The sequence below is a fragment of the Mesoplodon densirostris genome, chromosome X, assembly GCF_025265405.1.
Source record: "Mesoplodon densirostris isolate mMesDen1 chromosome X, mMesDen1 primary haplotype, whole genome shotgun sequence".
Taxonomy (NCBI): Eukaryota; Metazoa; Chordata; class Mammalia; order Artiodactyla; family Ziphiidae; genus Mesoplodon; species Mesoplodon densirostris.
The window spans coordinates 78217540-78243098 of record NC_082681.1 but is presented as its reverse complement, the minus strand read 5'-3'; the positions used below and the strand labels follow the sequence as shown (position 1 = coordinate 78243098).

Genomic DNA, 25559 nt, shown 5'->3' with positions numbered 1-25559 from the left:
CAGGGAACACGGGTTTGATCCCTGGTCCGGGAAGATCCCACATGCCGCGGAGCAACTGAGCCCGTGCGCCACAACTACTGAGCCTGTGCTCTAGAGTCCGTGAGCCACAGCTACTGAAGCCCACACGCCTAGAGCCCGTGCTCTGCAACAAGAGAAGCCACTGCAATGAGAAGCCCGCACACCGCAATGAAGAGTAGCCCCCGCTCGCCGCAACTAGAGAAAAGCCCGCGCGCAGCAGCGAAGACCCAACACAGCCAAAAATAAATAAATAAAATAAGTAAATTAAAAAAAGAGAGAGAAGTTGTAGGAGATGAGCCTTCCATTTTTCTTCCGTCTGGGTTGCGTTAAAAGAATCTGCGTTGTCCCTTGTGCCCTTCTTATTGCTGATTGGAAAGTGGAAATGACCTCTGTCAGGTCATTTATTTCTCCATTATTGTCTCCTGAAAACACCTAAAGCTAATCAGCCAAAATTCTGGTAAAAGAAGTTGGCAGGCTCACAGGTGTCTAAAAATGAGTATAACAAGTAATAAGCAAGCTGGAGTGTTACAGAGAGGATGCTTGGCCTGGTAATGGCTGCCTGAAGATAGAGGGCAGATTTATGAGGAGCTTATGTAAGGCAACAAGAAAAACCCAGAAGATGCTAATTGAAATGAGAAGAGGGCAGATGGACGAATCACAGAAGACAAAAATTAAATACCAAATGAAAATGAAAATTCACTTGTACCTAGTAATCAAAGAAATGCAAATTGAAACAGACCATTTTTTTGCCTATTAGATGAGCTCAATTTCTCTTTTTTTTTCAATTTCTTTTTTAATGGAAGTATTCAATATGCTAGTGAGACAGTTACTCTCACATATGCTGTTGGCAGTGTAACATTGTTAGACATTTTTAGAAAGCTCTTTGACAGCATTGAGACTTAAAAATCGTTAAGTGAACAGACTTTATAGTCAGGTAGACTTGAATTTGAATTTTGGCCCCACCACTTCATAGCACTGTGACTTTGGACAAATAACTTAGACTCTGCTTTCTTTTCTGTAAAATGGGGAAAATAATAATACCCTCCTCAGAGGGCTATCGTGAGGATTAAATAAAATAATGCATGTAAGTGCTTAGCACGTGGTAGGATAATCTATCCTAATCAGAGATACAGACAAAGCTGTTCATGATAATGTCATTTATATTAATTAGAAATAACCTGAACGGTTAATGTAAAGGGAATGACTAGTTATTGTGCCACCTGTATGATGGATTGCTGTGTAAAGATTGAAAGCTTATTTTAAAAACTAATGACAGTGCTCACTTCGGCAGCACATATACTAAAATTGGAACGATACAGTGAAGATTAGCATGGCCCGTGTGCAAGGATGACACACAAATTCATGAAGCGTTCCATATTTTTCTGTTATAAAACAGAAACTAACACACTATTGTAAAGCAATTATACTCCAATGAAGGTGTTAAAAAAAAAAACAAGCTAGGGCTTCCCTGGTGGCGCAGTGGTTGGGAGTCCGCCTGCCGATGCAGGGGACACGGGTTCGTGCCCCGGTCCGGGAGGATCCCGCATGCCGCAGAGCGGCTGGGCCCGTGGGCCATGGCCTCGGAGCCTGCGCGTCCGGAGCCTGTGCTCTGCAACGGGAGAGGCCACGACAGTGAGAGGCCCGCATACCGCAAAAGGAAAAAAAAAAAAAAAACAAGCTAATGACAAAAGTGCTTAGAATGTTAAGTGAGAAAAGCAGAACATAACTTTATGTCATCTCAGTTATGCTTTTAAGAAAAGATACATAGAAAAAAGACGTGCTGGTGATAAGTGATTATTTCTGAGATGTAAGGTTACAGTTGTCTTCATTTTCATCTTTTGTATGTTTTCCAAGTTTTCTACTCGTATGGAAGGCAGGAAACTCTTTCATGAGGAGGTGATTTTTGAGCTAAATTTTGAAGGATGACGATTATTGTAGCTAATTTTTTAGTGAGCACCTGCTGTGCCAAGCAAATAGTCAAGTGGAGAAGGGTGGGGAAGAAGTTCCAGGTAGATAGTGCAAATGCTAAAAAGATGAGAGTGCCTTGGATAGGGCAGTGCAAATAGTTGAGTTTGGCTAGGGTGCAAAGTGGGAGCTAGTTTTGGTGTTAAGAGATTAGTTTTTAAAGTTAGATGGGGCCAAGTCATGAAAGGCCTAGTATGCCTTTAAAAGGACAGACCACCATAACAGGTATTTTAGTAAGATCATTCTGGAAGCTACCTGAAGAATAGATAGGAGGGGACATGAAATATGGAGACCAGTAAAGAAACTATTGACAACAGTCCCAAGTTAAAAGTACTGAGAGCTTGAACTAAGTTAAGTAGCAATAAGAATGGAAAGATGGGGACAGATGGTAGAGATACTGAGGAAGTAGGATTGATACCTTCATAAATGGTTGGAAGTTGAGAGTATGGGTAAAGGACAGGGAGAATTCAGAATGATGCCAAGTACTCTTATGCTCTTGGTGAGAACATAAATCAGTACAGACTTTTTAGAGGACTATAAATGTGTATTCCCTTTGACTAAGCAAGTTCATCTCAAAGGAATACTCCACACAGGTTTGCAAAGGCATACGTACAAATGTACATATGTTTGTAATTGCAACATTGTTTGTAATTGCAAAAATATAGGAGCATTCTAAATATCCAACAATAGGAAATTAGTTAAATTATGGTACATCTATATGATGGAATACTGTTTAGCCATCAGAATGGTAGATCAGCTAACAAATAAAGCTGTACCTTACATATGCTGATATCAAAATATATCCAGGATATGTACTGTTGAAAACTAGATCACTCAACAGTATTTACAGGAGTTGCAAATTCAGATCCTATGGAGGCCAGACAGGTAACATAAATGAGTAAAACAGGCTCAGTAGGACTGGATGAACTGGAGAGCACATCCCCCATCTAAAGGGCTCAGTCACTATTTTGTTCAATTGTTGTCACAGAGTAGAATTACTAAAGGGAGAGGTGGAGGATAATCTTCACTTTATACTTTTCTGTACTTAGGTATTTGAATTTTTTTAATTGAGCATGAAATACTTTTGTAATTAAAAATAAAGAAATTTCCATTTTTTGGAAGGATGGCTAAGTCAGATGACATTCAGAATTCTGACTTGGGCAAACTGGCAGTGCCATTGACTAATACAGTTGTCCCTCGATATCTGCAGGGGATTGGTTCCGTGACTCCCATGGATACCAAAGTCTGCAGATGCTCAAGTCACTTATATAAAATGGCATAGTATTTGCATATAACCTACATACATCCTCCCATATACTTTAATAAATCATCTCTAGATTACCTACAATACCCAATACAATGTAAATGCTGTGTAAGTAGTTATAAATACAATGTAGATAGTTGCCAGTGTGCAGAAAAATCAAGTTTTGTTCTTTGGAACTTTCTGGAATTTTTTTTTGCAAATATTTTCGACCTACAGTTGGTTGATTTCCATGGTTGCAGAACCTGTGGATACAGAGGGATGACTATAATAGGAAATATAGGAGGAGTGGTTTTGGAGAAATGTGGTAGAGTTCAATTTGGGCTATGTTGTATTAAGGTAGGACATCCAAGTGAAGACTTTCAGTAGGTAGTTAGCTATATAGGGGTCCAAAGCTCAGAAGAGAAGTCTATACTATTTGTACATATGGATATTTTTTTCAAATCATCAGCATATAAAAATATAAGTAGATGAGCTCAAATAGGGAGTAGGGTACATTCCTTGAACCCCCTGATGCTGTAGGTGAAATATGGTTGTATGTTTTTCAGACCATAGCTTTATCATATTACCAAAGTTGTATGTGACCCAAAAAAGTTAAGAACCACTGTTAAGAAAGAATGTAGGATGAGAATATACTCAACAAATACCAAATCAACATTTAAGGGATCAGGTGGAGAATACTGAGGGGTGACCAGAATGAAAGAAGGAAAACCAGAAGAGAGTGATGTCCTGGAAACCAAGAGAAGAGGAAAATGGCCAACAGGTCAAGTGCTACGGAGAAGACCAAAGAGAACGGTCATTAGAAGAGCTATTTCAGTGCAGTGGTAGAATCAAAAGCCAGACTACAGAGGATATAAATGAGTGAGAATTAAGTGGAGACTGAAATTTGCCCGTGAAGGGAAGACGGAAGACTGTAATCAATGTTTTGGAGGGGACGAAGGCAGTTGGACAGAGGGGATGTTTGTATAGGTGAAAGAGAAGTAAATTAAGAGTATAAGATAGGATCCCTATGAGAATGGGAATATAAACATTGAGAAAGTTTCTGCCCAGTAGCCTCTCATTTTCTCTGCAAAGTAGCAAATGGGATCTTTTGCTAAGAGTGGGTGAGGTGGTGGGAGAGAGAATTTGAAGAGAAATGTAGATAAGGGTTTGAATTATCTGTTGTAGGAAATTTGAAAAGGAGCTGACTTAGAGACATTTCAGAAATGTTGAGCAGCCTTTGAGGGTCCAGCTGAAGTTGGAGATCATTCATTTTTATAACAGCATCAATTGGCACAGTTGGGTAACTTGTCAGTGCTCATCAAACCACATGAGGAAACAAGGCAGATGGTAGAATTGATTCAGGATTGGGATTTTGTTTCTGGATGTGTTGCAAAGATTGGGAATTGACAGTGTTAGCAAGAAAAAAAAAGTTGATCGTTGAGCTTCTCAAACTTTGTCACCAAAGGTCCCTTTATAGCAGAGGATTATGACTACATAGCCTCTAGTTTGGGGGGAGTATCCCAAAGCAGCTCTACAAAAGCTTGAAATTTCTTTGGCAATTCATGTTTTATCTTTTAAATTTATACTGATTTTGTATTAGGCGAAATCTCTTTGTACTTTAACATGTTGCAAATTTCTTACCAAATTATTTTATATCCTCCCCCACCCTCACCTCCATCTTCAAGTAAAACTGCTGATGAAGAAAGATAAATGACAGTGATCCTATAGCTTTCTTCAGTATACTGCTACACATTGCCTTAGTTTTTGAACTAAAGCCAGGAGAGGCTTGATAGAGACAGGAGTTAATGGGGATGCAAGTTTCCTTGAGATCAGAGAGAGAGAATGAAAAAACTGGACAGATACAAGGCTGTGATAAGGAAGTGTAGGATATTGACATTGAAACTTTCAGAGGTGAAGCAGTTTTTAGTAAAGAACATTCTGGATATAGTCGTGTATATGTTTGGCTGGAGTGGAGGTGTGAACCATTGGCATGAGGATTTGCAAGGATTTTGGATGGGTGGTACATATGAACGTTAGAGTAACCCACCATGATGGGGAGGGATTTGGAGCCAAGAAGATTGTGCCAGGTGTGCAAGTCCTTGGTGAATGTGAGTAGGTTAATGATGGTGAGTAAAGGTGAAGAGCAAAGATCTCAGACTCAAGTGGCCTATAGGGGCCAGGCAAGTAATGTAAATGAGTGAGGTGGGCCAGGTGTGGGTTGTGGTAAACTGGAAGAGTACATATTCCATCTAAAGAGGCTTGTACTTTACTACATCTGATTGTTTTCCTAAGGAGATGAGTATACAGTGTCACTAGGTATCTTAATTTTTCAAGAGAAGCTGAAAATCTGGATTTGTGTGTGTATAACATTTTCTAATTTTTACATATTTGCAAATAGTTAAAAAAATTTTTTTTAATTGTGCAAGCCAAATAAAAACATCTATCTGCAGGCCAAATCTGGCTCCAAGGCAGCTGGTTTTCAACCTCTGGCATAGGAGAGAACAAGCCTCAAAGTAGGAGGGATTTTTTTCTTTTCCCCAAGGGGAAGTAAATAATAATTTGGTAGCAGCAGTGGACAGCCTAGAAGGCTGTCTTCCCCCCATCCTTAATCAGTGGGTGAGAGTGTAAGTAACCTCTGAATAGGGCTGTAAGGGTAAATGGTGTCATGAGATAAGAAATGTCACATTTTTTTTGGAAATGTCACATTTTTTATACTAAAAGGACACCCATCATGGAGTTGAAGGCACATATGAGATGTTTCCTACCATCAGGTACTATACACAAAATAATACTTTTGTTTAAAACTGTGTTGGTTTGGCCAGATACGAACCTGCCTCTTTCTAATTAACAGTAACAGGGGCTTCCCTGGTGGCGCAGTGGTTGGGAGTCCGCCTGCCAATGCAGGGGACACGGGTTTGTGCCCCGGTCCGGGAGGATCCCACGTGCCGCGGAGCGGCTGGGCCCATGGGCCCGTGGGCCATGGCTGCTGAGCCTGCGCGTCTGGAGCCTGTGCTCCGCAGCGGGAGAGGCCGCAGCGGTGAGAGGCCCGCGTACTGCAAAAAAAAAAAAAAAAAAAAAAAAAAAAAATATATATATATATATATATATATATATATATATATATATATAAAATTAACAAAATCCATGTGGAATCTATTCCCTGCTTTAAAATTTTTATTTCAAAAAAATTTACTAACCAAAATTAGTAGAATGGTATCTCTAGTTAACATTATTTTGACTCTTTCCATTCAGATCCTTCACATATAATAAATATCACACTGCATAGTGGCGTATTTCCATAGCATTTTATATACCTTCATTGACTTATCCTGTATAATCATGTATATGACACATGAGCTATATTGTACATAGCTAGAATGCTTAACACTAAGGTTATCATCGGGCAACAAGTGGAAGATAAGTAGTACTCCAGATGAAACTGCATCTGGAAGTATGCAGTACACATTGGAGGACACAGTCTTGTACTTGAGGTAGTGGTGATGGACTGCACACTGATATTGGAATTTAGGCCTTTAGGCCTTCCAGATACCACATAGGTACTGAATCAATCTCAGCCTCTGTTCATGTTCAACTTACATTTGAAGGAACGTTAATAATCAAGGAAACCTAAAACTTGGGATTGGAACTATTTGCACTAGTCTTAAAAGGCACACAACATTCCATGTCAGTGAGAGAGTCATACAGATAAAGAAATCCTGTCTGAAAAACACAGCCCGCATTTTTTTTACTGGTCTTAACAAAGCCACAAAGTCTTAAATCGTTGGCAGAGGCCTTAATACTTAATGTTTGATGTAAATTTAAGGTAAACTGCATAGTCTGTACCAATAGATGATGCCGAGCTATTCATGACGAAAGCCCTTTTCCCAAAGAATTTCCTAGCAAGTTCCTCCTCCGGTGTTCTTCAAACCAAAAAGTCAACCCCAAGAAGAAGCCATCTTACCTACGATAAGTAGATGATATATCATAAAATCTGAGCTCCTGACGTTTTAGAATGCTCAGTGGGACCCTACAATCTAGATTAGATAAAAAAATAAATTTACCCAAAAAATCTCTAGGGTAGTTTTTTCCTACACTTTTGTTTGAGTAATTCCCAACCCTGTGTGAGCTCTAATAGTTGTTCTGCTTATAGGACTCTTTCCGGAGTTTCGTTATGTACATGTGCAGCTTAGTATTCAGCTGAAGACTCAAGAGAGCCTTTCTGAAGACCTTAGGTTATTTTTCTGTGGAGTTCTCTTCTCTCCAGATCTGTCCTGCAGTTTACAGCTGTTTTAGCCTCCCCAGACTCCACTGTCTGGCTCTATGGCTTAGCGAGACTGCTGTGCTTTTCTTGGGTTCGGCAGAAAGCCAAGGACAATTATAGGGCTCACTTCCTTTATTTCCTTTCTCTCAAAAATCACAGTCCTATACTTCCTGGTTGGAAACAGTTGTTTCATGTGTTTTTTCCAGTTTTCTGGTTACAGTGGGAAGACTAGTCCAATAGCAGTTACTCTATCATGCCCAGAGGTCTTTTAGGTTTATGGTATTTTTGACATATAGAAACTTCATTTTTATGTAGTTACATTTATCAGTCTTTGCCTTTATGATTTCTATCTTTGGTATAATTGTTTAAGAGACCTTCCCTACCCCCAAGATACCCAACTGTATTTTTTTCTAATACATATAACATTTTAAACGTTTGAATGTTTACTGATTTTTAAAAATAGGATCTAAGGTATAAAGTAAATATCTAACTTATTTTCTCTTCCAAAGGATTAGCCAAAGTGTTCAAGTTGTATTTATGGAATAGTCTATCCTTTTCTACATTAGTACAAAATACCACCTTTATCATATACTAAATTCTTATATATATTCTTGAACCTATTTTGGAGCTTTCTATTTTGTTTTATGTGTTTGTTTATCCAGTCTGCACTGTTACCACCAGATAGTATCACTGTGATCATCATTCAGACTTTATCATTTTAAATTCCCCTGCTAGACTGTCTTCACCCAAGTATCCTAAATACACTCTAGGATCGTTTTTATTAGATTCTATCTTGTCCATAAATAGATAGGTAGGTAGGTAGATAATATTGACATTTTAATTTGTGGGTTAATTTGAAGAGAGTGTATATCTTTATAATAATACGTTTCTTCATCTAGGATCTCACGTTTCTTCATTTATTCAAATTTTCTCTTACTCCCCGCAACAAAGACTTCTAGGTTTTTTGTATAATTTCTAGGCATCTTTTGATTATTTCTATATGTTTTATAGTTTTTGTTGCTGTTGAGCATCTATATTTTTCTTGTTGAGTTTTTCCCTAGTTAATTAATTAATTAATTTATTTATAAATTTATTTTAATTTTGGCTGCATTGGGTCTTCGTTGCTGCACGTGGGCTTTCTCTAGTTGCAGCGAGCAGGGGCTGCTCTTCATTGCGGTGCGCGGACTTCTCATTGCAGTGGCTTCTCTCGTTGCAGAGCACGGGCTCTAGGCGCGTGGGCTTCAGTAGTTGCGGTGCGTGGGCTCAGTGGTCCTGGCGCACAGGCTTAGTTGCTCCACGGCATGTGGAATCTTCCCGGACCAGGGATCGAACCCCTTTCCCCTGCATTGGCAGGCGGATTCTTAAGCACTGCACCACCAGGGAAGTCCCTATTCCTAGTTGATTTAAAAGTTTTGCTACTGTTGTACATGTGCTCCCCGCCCCCAAAATGATTATTAAATCTAAAGGTTTCAATCAGTTTGAAGAATAGTATTGTTCATAGGTTAATATAATGCTTAAAGTATTTCTGTATACTAGTTTCTAAGTCTGTCCTTGAGACTACTCTGTAAGTTTGGCCATTAATAAATATTAAGGTTTTCTTTTTTTCTGTCAATGACTCTCCTTAGATTGGGGCCAAGGTATAAGTATTCCTACATACAGGTTAAGTCTCTCACATCATTGAGGAGAATAAAATCTCTTTTGATCGTAAAAATGGTAAAATCTACACAACATAAAAATTTACCTTTTTAAACCATTTTTAAGTTTACAATTCAGTGGCATTAAGTACACTCACAGTGTTGTGCAACCATCACCACTATCCATTTCCAGAACCTTTTCATCATCCCAGACAGAAACTCAGTACCCATTAAACAGTAACCACATTCTCCCATTCCCCCGGTTCTTGGTAACCTCTATTCTACTTTCTGTCTGTGAATTTGCCTCTTCTAGGTACCTCATATGAATGGAATCATACAGTACACAGAATATTTGTCCTTTTGTGTCTGGCTTGTATTTCACTTTGCATAATGTTTCCAAGGTTCAGCCATCCATGTTGTAGCATGGATGAGGATTTCTTTTTTTTTTCTTTTCTTTTTTTTTTTTAAACGAATATGTAACGTCTCTCTCCTGTTCCTTACCTGCCATTCATGCCTCACTTAGCTTTAATCTGGTTCTACCCTGCCCGGCATACCAAGTGAACAGTATTACATAATTGCCTGGTATAGTGGGCACTTTCCAAGTCCTTATCTTGACTTCACCCCAGTAGTTGACATTACTGGCCATTTCTTCCTTGAAACTGTAGTATGATTGGCTTCATAACAACTTTCAGCTCTTACTTTCCTCCTACCTCTTTGACCATTCCTTTTTAATCTCCTTTACTCAATGTTCTTCTGCCTGTTCCTACAACTTTAATTACTACCTCTTCCCTGATGACTCTCAACTCTATTCTGGGGAAAGATCTATATATATCCCAACCACCTGCTGAACATTTCCTGTTGGATGTCCCAGTGGAACTTGAAACATGCTTCAAACTGAGTGTTCTTCCAGTCTTTCTCTATTCCAGTTTTCTCCCTCTGTCCTTTACTTGACTCACTCCTTTACTGTTTCCAATCTGGGTTGAATGGGGTACTAGCGTCACTGAGTAGCTACATCTGGAAACCTCAGAGTTATTTTTGATTCTTTCCCTTGAATAAATCTCCAACTTCCAGCATATCACTAAAACCCTCATTATATTTTGCCTAGATTATTAAAATAAGTAGTCACCTGGCCAGTGTCCCAGCCTTTAGACTTATCTCTTTCTAACCTATCATTCACATTCCTGTCAGATAGACCTCTTTAATAATTCATACTTACAAAAAGGTCAAACAATACAGAAATAGATAGAATTAAATATTAAAGCTTCTTCCGGAGACACTGCTTTGGGAAAGATCCCCAGTGTTCTCCTTACTTGCTGCAAGTGGTAAATCCATCCTTCTCCTGAAAAAAAAAAAAGCTTGTTCCTGCGCTCCCACTCCTATCTCCCATAGTTTTATTCCCTAGAGGTAACAGTTTGGTGTATATCCGTCTACATATATATATATATATATTTTTTTTTTTTTTTTTTGGCCGTACGCGGGCCTCTCACTGTTGTGGCCTCTCGCGTTGCGGAGCACAGGCTCCGGATGCGCAGGCTCAGCGGCCATGGCTCACGGGCCCAGCCACTCCGCGGCATGTGGGATTCTCCCGGACCGGGGCACAAACCCGTGTCCCCTGCATCGGCAGGTGGACTCTCAACCACTGCGCCACCAGGGAAGCCCCGTCTGTACTTTTTTCTGTACTTACACAAAACATGTTAAGTAATTACACATAAATAGTTTTTAACTTTTGGGTTTTCTTTTTTACAAAAATTGTCATTTTTATAGATAATTACTCTGTAATTTGCTCTCTTTGCTCATGAATATATCCTGATCCTCTTTTTTAAGCTTCCATTTTGAAATAATTTTAGACTCAAGAAATTACAAAATTAGTGTAGAGTCCTATATACCCTTCACCCACCTTCCTCCAATGGTGACATCTTACATAGCTGTGGTTCAATATCAAAATCAGGAAATTGATATTGATGCATTACCATTAACTAGATTACAGACCTTATTCAGATTGCACCTTTAAAAAAATCTATATTCATTTGTGCATGTGTATAGTTCTATGCAGTTTTATGCCATCACACCACCACCACCACCATCAAGGTTTAGAACTGGTCTGTCATCACAAAAGAACTCCCTGACGCTACCCCTTTGCATCCATGTCCCTCCACGTGCACCCACCGTTCTCCTTGTTCCCTGGCAACCTCTTTGCTCTTCTCCATCTCTATAGTTTTGAAACTTGAGCATGTTATATAAAGAATAATATAATATTTTTGAGATTGATTTTTTTCACTAAATATAATTCTCTTGAGATCCATCAAAATTATTGTGTCAGTAGGTTTTTTGTTTGTTTGTTTGTTTGTTTGTTTGTTTGTTTTGCAGTACACGGGCCTCTCACTGTTGTGGCCTCTCCCGCTGCGGAGCACAGGCTCCGGACACGCAGGCCCAGCGGCCGTGGCTCGCGGGCCCAGCCGCTCCGCGGCATGTGGGATCTTCCCGGACCGGGGCATGAACCCATGTCCCCTGCATCAGCAGGCGGACGGACTCTCAACCACTGTGCCACTAGGGAAGCCCAGTAGTTCATTTTTTGAATTGTTGAGTAGTGTTCCATCTCACTAGAGTTTGTTCCACCATGCAGTCATTGAAAGACATTCAGTTTTCCAGTATTTTGCTTATGAATAAAGCTGCTGTGAACATTAGTATACAGGATTTTGTGTGAATATAAATTTTCATTTCTCTGGGATAAATGCTTAAGAATATGATGGTAGATGTATGTGTGGTTTTGTGAGAAACTGCTGTACTCTTCCAGAGTGCCCGTACCATTTTGCATTCCCACCAACAATTATGAATCATCGTTTCTCTGCAGTATTTAGTATTACCACTGTTTTTAAAAATTGTATCCATTCATCTATCTCATTGTGTTTTTACTTTGCATTCCCCTAATGGCTGTTGATTTTAAACGTTTTTTCATGTGATTATTTGCCATCCATATATTTTCTTTGGTGAACTGTCTGTTCATTTCTTTGCCCTGGTTTTAATTGCATTGTTTTCTTATGATTAATGAGTTTTGAGGGTTCTTTATATATTCTAGGTACGTCTTTTATTAGATATATGATTTTTTTTTTTTTTTTGGCTGCGTTGGGTCTGCGTTGCTTCTTGTGGGCTTTCTCTAGTTGCGGCAAGCGGGGGCTACTCTTTCGTTACGGTGCACGGGCTTCTCGTTGCAGTGGCTTCTCTTGTTGGTGGAGCACAGGCTCTAGGCTCATGGGCTTCAGTAGTTGTGGCACGCGGGCTCAGTAGTTGTGGCGCATGGGCTTAGTTGCTTCGTGGCATGTGGGGTCTTCCTGGACCAGGGCTCGAACCCGTGTCCCCTGCATTGACAGGCAGATTCTTAACCACTGCACCACCAGGAAGTCCGTAGATATATGATTTACAAAGATTTTTTTCTAACCTGTGTCTTTTCAGTCTTTTGACAGTAACTTTGGAAGAGCATAAATGTTTAATTTTGATGAAATCCAATTTATCAATTTTTTTCTTTTTGGACTGTGCTTCCGGTATGTCTCTAAGAAGTCTTTGCTTAACCCAAGGTCACAAAGGTTTTCTCTTATTGTTGTACATTTAAATCCATGATCCATTTTTTTAAATTAATCTATTTATTTTTGGCTGCCTTGGGTCTTCATTGCTGCACGCGGGCTTTTTCTAGTTGTGGCGAGCGGGGGCTACTCTTTGTTGCAGTGCACGGGCTTCTCATTGCGGTGGCTTCTCTTGTTGCAGAGCACAAGCTCTAGGCACATGGGCTTCAGTAGTTGTGGCGCGTGGGCTCAGTAGTTGTGACTCACAGGCTCTAGAGCGCAGGCTCAGTAGTTGTGGCGCACGGGCTTAGTTGCTCCACGGCGTGTGGGAACTTGCCTGACCAGGGCTTGAACCCATGTCCCCTGCACTGGCAGGCAGATTCTTGACCACTGTGCCACCAGGGAAGCCCCATGATCCATTTTGAATTTATTTTTATATATGGCATGAGATTTAGGTTGAGGTTCATTTTCTTTTTGCCTGTGGATGTCCGACAATTGTTCTATTATTGTTTGTTGAGAAGACTTACTCCAGTGAGTTGCTGTGAGCACCTTTGTAAAAAATCAGTTAAATGTGTGGGTCTCTTTCTGGGTTTACTTTGTTCCGCTGACCTATGTATCTGTCCCTCTGCACATTGCTGTGATTACTGTAGCTATGTAGTAAGTCTTATCATCAGGTAGAGTGATTCCTTTCACTTTATTCTTTTCCTAAATTGTTTTCTTATTCTTTTGCCTTTCCACGTAAATTTTAGAAGAATCTTGTCTATATCTACAAAAAAGTCTTGCTGAGATTTTGATAGGAATTGAGTTAAACCTATAGATCAATTTGGGGAGAATTGACATCTTTACTGATCCTGTCTTATTGTTAGTACATAGAGATCTCTATCATTCTTTTTAATGTATTCCATAGCATAAATATATATATATATATCATAATTGATATCCTTGCACATTTGTAGGAATATTTTTGTAGGAAATTTTGATAGATGTTCTAAAATTGTGTTCCAAAAGGGCTGTACCTGTTTATAATAAAAATAACAGTGAAGGAGAATGCCTGTTTCCCTACAGCCTGTCCAACACTGGAGATTATCAGTGTTTTAAAATCTTTGCCAAATTATTTCTGTAAAATTCAAGTATATAACTTAAACTAAAATTTTTCATCATAAAAAATTACATGTGCATTAAAAAAAAATCAAACCATATAGAATTGTATATAGTGCAAAGGAAAAATCTCCCTGTCCTTCCCCTTCATCCATCCCATTCTCCAGAGTAGTGTTAGTTTTGGTGTGAAGCATTCTGGGCCTTTTTCTGTACACACCATATACTTTTTCTTTTTTCAGTTGACATTGTATTATGGACAATTTTTCATTCATCTAAGTATGTGATATTGTTTAAGTAAAATCTGTTTGTATGTGACTCAAAAAGGCAAAAGAGTGAACTGAATATCATTTTGAATGTTTCTGGAAAAGAAATCTAAATTGGATTTCTACTTTGCTTTTAAAAATACTGTGGCTGCTTGCTATGGAGAACAGTATGGAGGTTCCTTAAAAAAATCTAAAAATAGAGTTACCATATGATCCAGCAATTCCACTCCTGAGCATTTAATCTGGAAAAGATGAAAACTCTAATTCAAAAAGATACGTGCAAGGGGACTTCCCTGGTGGTCCAGTGGTTAAGACTCCATGCTTCCACTGAAGGGAGCACGAGTTCAATCCCTTATTGGGGAACTAAGATCCCATATGCTGCATGGCATGGCAAGAAAAAAAAAAAGATACATGCATCCCAATGTTTATAGCAGCACTGTTTATAATAGCTAAGACATGGAAGCAATGTCCATCAACAGATGAATGGGTAAAGAAGATGTAATATATATATACACACATACATACATACAGTTGAATATTACTCAGCCATAAAAAAGAATGAAGTAATGCCATTTGTAGCAACGTGGGATGGACCTGGAGATTATCATACTAGATGTAGTAAGTCAGACAGAGAAAGACAAATATCGTATGATATCACTTTTTTGTGGAATCTAAAAAAATGATACAAAACAGAAATAGACTCACAGACATAGAAAACAAGTTTACAATTACCAAAGGGGGAAGGTGGGGGGAGGGATAAATTAGGAGTTTGGGATTAACAGATACACACTACTGTATATAAAATAGATAATCAACAAGGACCTACTGTATAGTACAGGGAACTATGTTCAATATCTTACAATAATCTATAATGAAAAAGAATCTGAAAAGAATAGATATATATAGATGTATAATGGAATCACTTTGCTGTACACCTGAAACTATCACAACATTGTAAATCAACTACTTCAATTAAAAAAAAAAATACTGTGGCTGCTACTATGTATAAAAAGGGTACAATGATATATTGTATGGCACAGGGAATACAGCCAGTATTTTGTAATTAAATGGAGTATAATCGATAAAGATTTTGAATTACTGTGTTGTACACCTGAAGCTAATATATAAATCAACTATACCTCAATAAAATGTGTGTGTGTGTGTATGTATATATACATAAATACTGTGGCTGAAGTAGAGGGAGATTGCCCAGTGGTAATTGTCTTTTGACATTTCATTTCTGTGAGAATACTTGTTTGTTGTTCAAGAATTCATTATCTGCTTAAGTTTGATAGGGAATAGACATAGGATGTCCATAAGTTACTAGCCCTTTTCTCTTATGTACTGTATTGAGCTAGTAAATAGTGATATAGCAATCTGTTACAAGGCATCATCTCACTGAAAGTCCTGTACTTATGGTGAGTGAGATATTATAATATGCTAGAAAACAAATATGCACCAGAAAGTGCTAAGGCTACACAACAAAGCCCACATTTCCAAAAACAGCATTTGGGAAAATAAAAATTACTATTTATTAAAAGAAAAAGGAGATATAGAAAAATAGGCTTTCTGTCAGCCTGGGAGTTTCTGTAATGTATTGTCAAGGCAGTGTATTTTCTGTGGTGCCAGGAGAAACAAAACAAAACCTTATTACCATGAAGGATATAAATCAATGTTAACTTCCCCATGTTTATTCTATATAAGCTATTACAGTTGGCATCATGTAGAGTTAGGTGAAGAGTATAGAAAGAAAAATGGCCTAAATCTAATAAGTGATTGCTATAAGCTCCATGGAGGCAGGAACCATGTCTGTCTCATATCCCCAGTGTGTAGGATAATTCTTGGCACATAGTAAACACTCAGTAAATATCTGCTGAATGAACTAACGGCCAAAGAAAGAGGTGCAGTACCAAGAATAAGTGAAGAGTGGTGCTGTAGAAGCTCGGGCTTAGAGAATTTCAAGGAAAAGAAGTGAACGTCAATTGCATATGTAACATAGCACTTCTAGGGTTGAGTCTGAAAAATGTTGAGTGGATTTGGCAGTTAAGCATATCACTGTTGACCTGATGAAAACAGTTGCAAAGAAGTGTTTGTTCTTTAACACTGCCTCATTCTCTGACACATTTGCTACTTTCTCTATGATCCCTTAGTGCTTGGTATGTTATTGAAGTTACGAGTTTGTGTATATTTATCTTCCATGAAGCTGTGAAAGGGCATCAAGGACAAGGACTTATCTCTTGTTTTTTGTTTGTTTTGTTCTGTTTATTTTTGTATCTTTGTATCATCAGAGCCTAGCACTATACCTGGCTTCCAGTAAGTACTTAAAAATGAAGAGTTAGGCTGTTATAAATTTTATTCTACAAGAAAAGGTGTTTTGAATTGTCTGTATTGTTATTTTTCTAATTGTTGTAGAAATATGAGATGAGTGTGTTTAGCTAAGGCTATATGTGTATTTTGTTTGTTTGTTTTTTTGTTTTTGTTTTTTTCTGTACATGGGTCTCTCACTGTTGTGGCCTCTCCCGTTGTGGAGCACAGGCTCCGGACGCGCAGGCCCAGCGGCCATGGCTCACGGGCCCAGCCGCTGCGCGGCATGTGGGATCCTCCTGGACCGGGGCACGAACCCGCGTCCCCTGCATCGGCAGGCGGACTCTCAACCACTGCGCCACCAGGGAAGCCCTATGTGTGTATTTTCTAAGTTGCTAAATGGAATGGTCCATTTGGGGGAAAAAGGTATTTTAACATTCTTCGGGGCTTCTATGAGGTAGGTCCTGAATGTAAATCCTACCCATGCCCAGTGAGATTTATTACCCCAGTTCCCCTCTGGATTTTCTAGCTTCTTGAGTTTCTAGTCCAGATTCTGAGTAAAGTTCTGTTACAGTGGTTTGAGAGCTCAAACCTCTTATCTTGGAAACTAAACATCTTAATTTGCATTTTATCTACGTCATTCCTAATGTAAAGAGCCTAGCTACAGTCTGAAAGGTTAGATTCACTTCTCTTTTTACCTTTTCTGGACCTAGTTTGAGATAAATATCTAAGAATTGGGAGAGCCCAAGCTCATCTTTTTGGGGATCTGTGGACTATGCATAATTGAATTTAGTAATTCTAATTTCTTTAGGAATTAGCTGTGCAGATTTTTCCTTTTTTTCTTTTTAAATCTGGCACTGATTTTTTTTAAAGTTTTCTACTGCTACTGAGATTTTATTTTTTAATTTTAATGATTCACATTGCAACACATGCATATCCCCCACACCGTTCACTGTCAGGATAATAATGTATGCTTGTTTTGGCACAGTGCTCATCTTCTTAGGAGGAAGGTTATTTTTAGTATTTGTGGAAATGTTCTCAAAGGAAATAGGAGCTTAGGAGTGATCACAAACCCTCTTCTCTTGGTTGCACAGGACTGCTCACCAACTCAACTGGTATTTTTCTCTGAAACCTTTTAGATAGCAATAATACTTGTTTTCCCTCTCTAACTAGAACCACAAAGCTTGTAACTTTCTTCTCTTCTCCTGACATTACTAAAGAGGAAGATTAACTTAGAAATGACAAAAGGAATTTTCTTTGATTTTGGTGGAATATCAACTTTCCAAAGCTGTCATTGGAATTATCACTATTTAAGGACATTTGATTTGAACTACATGTGATTCTGTAGGCTACTGCCAATCCTTATGAATGAGGCAAAGTATAAATATAAATATATTTCTTTGATATTTGCAGTTGCTTTGCCATGATTTACTAAATAAGGAGAGAGAAGAAAAACAAAATATATTCAGAAAAACATTTCTTTTTGCAAATGGGTCACTTGTTCTCCTGTAGGGCACAGTGATAATTCATAGACAGTTTTATCGTTCACATTCATTTTCATGTCATCCTGGAAATTACTCTTCATAAATTCTGATTTTCTCTATAGTAATCCTTTAGGGACTGGGAAATTGGAATTCAGTTTCTGCCTCCTCTTTTTCCCCCCACAATAGCCACAGTATCTTTATTATTCCCGCAGAGGCCCTGTTGTCTGTGTATGTCTTTTCACTGGATGACTCTTTCCTTCCTAAGCTGTGAAACTTAAAGCTGATCATCCTACTTTTATTTGTTTATTTATTTATTTATTTATTTATTTATTTTTGGCTGCGTTGAGTCTTCATTGCTGTGCACAGGCTTTCTCTAGTTGCGGCGAGCGGGGGCTACTCTTCATTGCGGTGGCTTCTTGTTGCAGAGCACAGGTTCTAGGCACACAGGCTTCAGTAGTTGTGGCACGCGGGCTCAGTAGTTGTGGCGCACGGGCTTAGCTGCTCCGCGGCATGTGGGGTCTTCCTGGACCAGGGCTTGAACCCGTGTCCCCTGCATTGGCAGGCGGATTCTCAACCATTGCACCACCAGGGAAGCCCTGATCATCCTACTTTTAGTAAACACCTGATTGCTGCAGAATATAGAGCAATATTTTTAGCATTATGGAGATGGTTATGGACCCCTTTGAGAATCTGATGGAAAACTATGGATCTTCTCCTCAGAAAAATATGTATTATATACAGAATTCTGTTTACAGTTTCAGGAGGTTCATGGATCTCTCTCATTACCACTCCATTCAAGAATTTCTGGTACAGGGACTTTCCTGGTGGCACAGTGGTTGAGAATCCGCCTGCAAATGCAGGGGACATGGGTTCAAGCCCTGGTCCAGGTAGACCCCACATGCCGTGGAGCAGCTAAGCCCGTGTGCCACAGCTACTGAGCCTGTGCTCTAGAGCTCGTGAGCCACAACTACTGAGCCCACGTGCCACAACTACTGAAGCCTGCGTGCCTAGAGCCCGTGCTCCGCAAGGAGCAGCCACCGCAATGAGGAAGTCCACGCACCACAACAAAGAGTAGCCCCTGCTCACCGCCCATGTGCAGCAACAAAGACCCAGTGCAGCCATAAATAAATAAATAAATAAATAAACAAACAAACAAATAAAGAATTTCTGGTATATATAGGTAGGGTTAAGAAAATATCTGTGCATTTTTATCCTTTTTTGGTGGTGTTAACAGTGGTTTGCCAACTCCACCACCATCTTTCATCCAAAATATTATACTTCAGTGCCACTTTGCATATAGTAGAGTAATAGAGTTAAATAGCTGAAACCCTTGTAGCTCTTGAGAGCATGGACTGTCAAAAACTGAGAACAGACACAGCTAGTAATCAAAACACACACACAGAGAAGTATCTCAGCTATATAAGTAAGTATTTTTTTATATTCTGGGGGCTTTATTAGTGGGGATTTTAAAAATTTTTTAGGGGTTCTTTTAATACAAATTTATTTATTTATTTGGCTGCATTGGGTCTTCGTTGCTGCACACAGGCTCTCTCTAGTTGCAGCGAGTGGGGGCTACTCTTTGTTGTGGTGCGTGGGCTTCTCATTGTGGTGGCTTCTCTTGTTATGGAGCACGGGCTCTAGGCGCACGGGCTTCAGTAGTTGTGGCTTGCAGGCTCTAGAGCTCAGGCTCAGTAGTTGTGGCGCATGGGCTTAGTTGCTCCGCGGCATGTGGGATCTTCCTGGACCAGGGCTCGAACCGGTGTCCCCTGAATTGGCAGGCGGATTCTTAACCACTGCGCCACCAGGGAAGCCCGTGGGTATTTCTTTAGAGCTGTGTGTTGCAAAGAAAATGGGCGACGAAGAGGTCACATCTTTTAAATGGTTTAAAGTAAGAGAAAACTTTGCAAATGTATAAAACTAATTTTTCCTTGTATTATGAGAGCACTGAGATATTGAAAGGGTTGGTTTATGTTTAGGTTTCAAAACTGAAGAGCTGAATTCTTATTCTATAGGCTGGAATTTGAGCGATGAGTCAGGTAGGTAGGTATAAGAGCCAGGATACTGCAATAAGCTGATGTTGTACTGGCTTGGTGAAGGAGGGCTCTAACCTGTATGCAGCCTGTTTTCTCTAACATCATGCATTTCTATCAGCACGAAAGCTTGTCTGATAACTGTTGCAGTCTGTCTCCATCAGTACTTTGAGGACCAACCTACTGGTGGCCCTAGAAGATTAGAACTCAGAAACTTCAGCTTCGGTCTTCTTATCACTCAAGCTATTCTTGACTGTGAGCCAGCTCTGGCTGTCTTTATACATGTCCTGAATATCTTTTGGTTGACTGCGTTTTCTTTCTGGTTTGTGTTTGGCACAGTCAGCTTGTGTGAGGACACAGCTTACTTATCTTTTATAAAAAATAGATGACCTGGGACTTCCCTGGTGGCTCAGTGGTTAAGAATCCGCCTGCCAATGCAGGGGACGCGGGTTCGTGCCCTGGTCCAGGAAGATCCCACATGCCACGGAGCAACTAAGCCTGTGCGCCACAACTACTGAGCCTGCGCTCTAGAGCCCACAAGCCACAACTACTGAGCCCGAGTGCCACAATTACTGAAGCCCGCGCGCCTAGAGCTCGTGCTCCGCAACAAGAGAAGCCACGGCAATGAGAAGCCTGCGCACCGCAACGAAGAGAGCAGCCCCCCGCCGCAACTAGAGGAAGCCTGCGTGCAGCAACGAAGACCCAGCGCAGCCATAAATGAATGAATGAATGAATGAACAGATGACCTATGCTTGTGAGAGATTTTAACTGAAGGAGACTTATTTACTTGTATAGTAGCTTACAATAATCAGAGTAATTACGGCACGAAAACTTCACATGTGGTATATTTTTTATCCTTTACATCCTGATAAATAGTAGATTTAATTCAAGCATCACCTCCTCTGTGAAGCCTGTCCTAATTCTGCTTTCCTTCTTATATCCTAGAATTGGCCACTTCCTCCTCTATGCCTCTACTGAGCCCTGTATAGATGTTTTCATTGCATTGTATTGCCCCATTTGTTTATAGTCTATCTCACTGTGTTAGACCATAACTTCTTGAGGATATGGTCTATATCTTACTCCTTTCTGTGTCTAGTGCCTGGCGCCTAGAAGGTACTCAAAAATGTTTTATGAATGAGTAGGTGAATGAACAGTATGTTAAAGAATATTATAAAGCACTTAAGGCAGGGAATAAAAACTCAGATGCCTTCATGGTCCAGGCGTAAATGAGTTAAGCAGACCTGGTAGGGACCAAGGTAACCTGGGAAACACATGCCTTATCTAAAAGGGACAGCTGCTACTCAGATCCACCCCATTGGTGCATTATGAGAATGCTAATAACCCTGTGTTGCCACATCTTTTACTTCTTTAAGAGAAGCTAGACATTTGGGTTTTTATATGAAATCTCTTGATTGTTGAATGTTGCCAACTAAGATTTTTTTTAAACTTTTTATTGAGGTACAGTTTACATACAGAAAAGTGTATATATTATGAGTGCACAGCTCAATCCATTTTCACAAACTGAAGTGATTTTCTTTTAATTGAAGTATAATTGACCTACAACAGTATGTTAGTTCTAGGTGTACAATACAATGATTTGACATTTCTGCACATTATGAAACAATCACCACCTGAACTGATTTTTTTTTGTGAGCCAAATAAAATTGGATTGACCAAGCCACCAGTTTGCAACTTGTGACAAAAACTGTATGGGGAGCTTTGTAGTTTGGTTAAGAATCACCTAATAGATTAAAGTATCTTAAAGAGACACATCAGTCAAATGCAGTGTGTGGACCTTATTTGGATTATGATTCCAAAAAATCAAATGTAAAAGAACATTTGTAAAACAGTTGGGGAAATTTGAATGTTGACTGGCTGTTTAATAATATTAAAGAATTATTGTTAACTATTTCAGGTGTAATACAGTTGTTTGTTTTTTTTAAATAGACTTTATTTTTTAGAGCAGTTTAGAGCAAAATTGAGCAGAAGGTACAGAGAGTTCCCATATACCCTGTGCCCCTACACATGCTCAGCCTCCCCTGTTATCAACATCCCCCACTAAGGTGGTACATTTGTTACAATCAGTGAACCTACATTGACACATCATTATCACCCAAAGTCCATAGTTTATATTAGGGTTCACTCTGGGTATTGTACATTCTATGGGTTTTGACAGATTTATAGTGACATGTATCTACCATTATAGTATCATGCATAGTTATTTTTTTAAAGAGTCCTTAAAGACACATACTGAACATTTTATGGATGAAATGAAACGCTGGAATTTGCTTCAGAATAATTTGGGAAGTGTCAAAGTTGGTGTAAATGAAACAGGATTGACCATGTATTGATAATCATTGACACTGAGTAATGGGTACATGGGAGTTCATTTTATTAGTGTCTCTGTTTTTGTATGTGTTTGAAATTTTCCACCTCCAAAAGTAGAGCAAGAGTCCAAGTTAAAGCTGAAGCATGATTCTTTGGATCTAGGATAATGGGACACTACCGCTGGTGACAGAATGTAAATTTCTGGAACTGAAGTCTGCAAAGGTAATGGCATTCTCTTTTCATTTTTAGGGCCTGAAAGTCAGTATACCAAGACTGCTCAGGAGATTGTGAACGTCTGTTACCAGACATTGACTGAGGTAAGTGGTAAAGAGGAGGTCCCCTTAGGATCTAGCTTTCTGGAATCCCTTTGTTCCCTAGAGTGATGAGGAGGCCTTCTCTGCCTATCCTGTTTTAAAATGTAATAGCCCACCCCAAACCTCAACCCACATCCCTTATTTCCTTCCCTGCTGTATTTTCTTACCTAGCACTAAATGTTTTTAATAAACTATGTAATTATTTACTTTAATTACCATGTGTGTCCTGCCACTAGAATAGAAGCTCCTCAAAGGGATTTTCATTTGCTCTTTTTACAACTTTTGTGTCCCCAGTGTCTAAAACAAATGTTGAATGAATTCACTAATTTTCTTTATTTCTCAGTATGATGAGCATTTGACTCAACTTGAGAAGGATATTTGCACAGCCAAAGAAGCAGCTTTGGAGGAAGCAGAATTAGAAAGCTTGGACCCAATGACCCCAGGGCCTTACACACCTCAGGTGAGTCTGAGGACTAGAAGCTTCCTCTTACAGTTTTCTTTTTGGTTTGGGAACTTGGGAGCATGTTAACAGATGTATTTACTGAGATACCCTTCTTCTCTGTCCTTCCTCTTCATATGCCTTTCGTGTGCTTTCTTGTCTTCTCAAAGGCTAAGGTGAGTGAGGGCCGTGGGTCTTGGTAGCCTTGTTGAATCCAGAAGAGACAGATATGGGATGAATGAACGGGGTGGGGTCTTAGTTGTTTAGGCAGTATTTAGGAATACCAGATTCCTGACTACCATGGCCAGAGGCATTCTCTTGAGTCTCTGGGGCTCCCTTGCCTCATGCATTGGGGTTCTAGGACAACCCTAGAGTATAGACATGGGCCACATTGTTCCTGTGCCTTATAGATGCCTGATTACTCATTCCCTCTGAGATATCTCAGTGTAGCTCAGATGTCACCCATTTTCCTGGATTGACTCGCTCTCCCCATAAATGAAGACAGGTAATGTTTTATAATGTTCTTAAATTTTCATGTCAAAGACTAGAGAGCAAGATTAATAAGAAATTTTTAGTCTTTCTGATCTGACCCTTGAATATACTGAGTCTCTTTCATCTATACTATACTCTTAGAGGGCTGGTATATTTGAAAAATAAGACTTACCAGAATATAACTGTATTGGAGGCACTATGGTAAAGTGGAAAGTACATGAAGGTTGGTATAAAACAGTCCTGGGTTTGAGTCTTAGCTCTGCTGCTATCTAGCTTTGTGAACTTGGGAAGTTAACTTAACCCCTCTAATCCAGTTTCCGTTTCTCTAAAATGTACTTTTCAAGATTGTTGTAGACATTAAACAAGGTCATTTGCCCAGCACATAGTAGACATTCAGGAAATGTTTATTTCCTTATCTGTATGAAAGTCACCTACAGGGTTCTCAGAGGCCCTTTCAAATTTAACCAAATATTCTAATGCATATTTCTCCCAGTTCCCACCGGAAAACGTTTTTCCATTCTGCTCAGGTTTCACTCTGAACTAATAATGCAACCTGTGTGATCTCTGTTGGATAATTGCTGTCTATATCTCATTCATGCACTCTCCTTATCTATCTTTTACTCTCTCTTTCACCCCAAAACCTAGGCCACTGAGGGGCCAAGTATAAAGAGCCCTAAGATACTTCTTCCAGGCCCAGAACAAGGAAAGGCTCTTGGAGTGTGTGGGCAGATTGGGTCAAGGGGGCTTGGGTGAGTGATGTTGCCCAGGAAGGTCCTATTTGCTAATAGGCCCACAGCTTCCACAAGACCCTTTGTGGTAAGTTAAAGCCTGGGTTTTAGCCATCATTCCCCAGGAGAGTCTAACTACTGAGTGGAGTGTGGTTTGCTCTGCTCTATGACAGCCTAAGGCTAACCGTTTGGTGAGTCAGAGCCTTAGACCCAGAAGCCATCTTCCTTTCTTCCCTTCCCCTCCCACACTATCTCAAATGGAGGAAAACCTGGCAACTGTTCTTCCTCTGGAGCAGTAGCTGTTGTTTTGTGCAGTTAAGAGGATCTCCTATGAGGAGTAGGGTGTAGGTATTGCCTCTTCATTATTCCAGTTCACTCTCTGATCATTGCCTTCACTCATATATACACGTTTTAAATTAGTAAGCCCAGTGCATTATTTCTAAACCTGAGGAAGATGCGCATGAGTGATTGTCCTTACTCATTACTACTCTCAAACCCAAATGTTATTAAAGTGTGTTTGTGTAAGTTTAACCTGTCATAATACAATTTTGTTGTGTAGAAACATGACAGAAATCGTACTTTACTTCCAGCTCTAAATGGTGGTAATCAATAATGTATTTTCACTCAACTATTTCTACCCAGCTTGTATTGCACCATACATTCAGCTTAACATTTTCTCTAAAATTGCTTGCTTTACATTTTCCCACATAGCGTTTCATTCCCTGATTTTCTCTTCTTTTGTTCCACAACTAGTTTATTTGCAGTGTAATGCTTTGAATTCTGTTTTGCCTCTCTTTCTCCAAAACCCTGTTCCCAATCAGCCTTGTTTGTTTGCTTTAAAAACAACAACAACAACAAAACCAACAACAAAGTAACACATGTGGGTTTTTTGTTGATAAAAGTAACATGTTCATTGGGACACATTGGAAAATATACAGAATAAATAAGTTACCTAAAATCAAGTCCACCAGTCAGAAAGAACCAACCACTGTGAACATTTTGGTGTGTTTCAAATCTGTAATGCGTGTACGTGTACGTTTCTAGACACGTTTTTAAAGTGAAATTGGTCATTATGATTTTGTCTTGTTTTCGTTTCACATTATATCATGAGCCTTTTATTTCATTAAATAGTCTTTGAAAACATTTTTTAATAGCCACATAATATTTCTACCCTCAGCCAGCTTTTTAGAGAATGCTTTCCTACTTTTCCAGCCTGTTCTTTTTTAGTCCCTCCTGCCCTCCTTTCACTGAATAGTCCATTTGTTAAATCCCTGTTCTCTTCAGGAGAGGGAAGAAGGAAGGAAGCTATAATTTGTTGACTACCAAGCATTGGGTAAGGAGCATATACACATCTCTTAATTCTCCCAAACAACCTTGTGAGGTAGACATTATCATCCGTGT

At 39.4% G+C, this 25559-nt stretch overlaps 1 protein-coding gene and 1 non-coding gene across 8 annotated transcripts in view; both read left to right on the top strand.

The window, feature by feature from the left end:
* Positions 1-25559, top strand: part of TAF1 (TATA-box binding protein associated factor 1) — an 84979-nt gene that overhangs the window by 45971 nt on the left and 13449 nt on the right. For all 7 annotated transcript variants that reach the window (XM_060087980.1, XM_060087984.1, XM_060087982.1 and 4 more), the window contains exons 33-34: positions 22435-22502; positions 22843-22959. In XM_060087980.1, coding sequence (XP_059943963.1) covers positions 22435-22502; positions 22843-22959 — 185 coding nt within the window. The remainder of the gene's footprint in view (positions 1-22434; positions 22503-22842; positions 22960-25559) is intronic.
* Positions 1294-1400, top strand: LOC132482829 (U6 spliceosomal RNA). Its single transcript, XR_009530993.1, has one exon. It is a non-coding gene; the product is annotated as a U6 spliceosomal RNA (small nuclear RNA).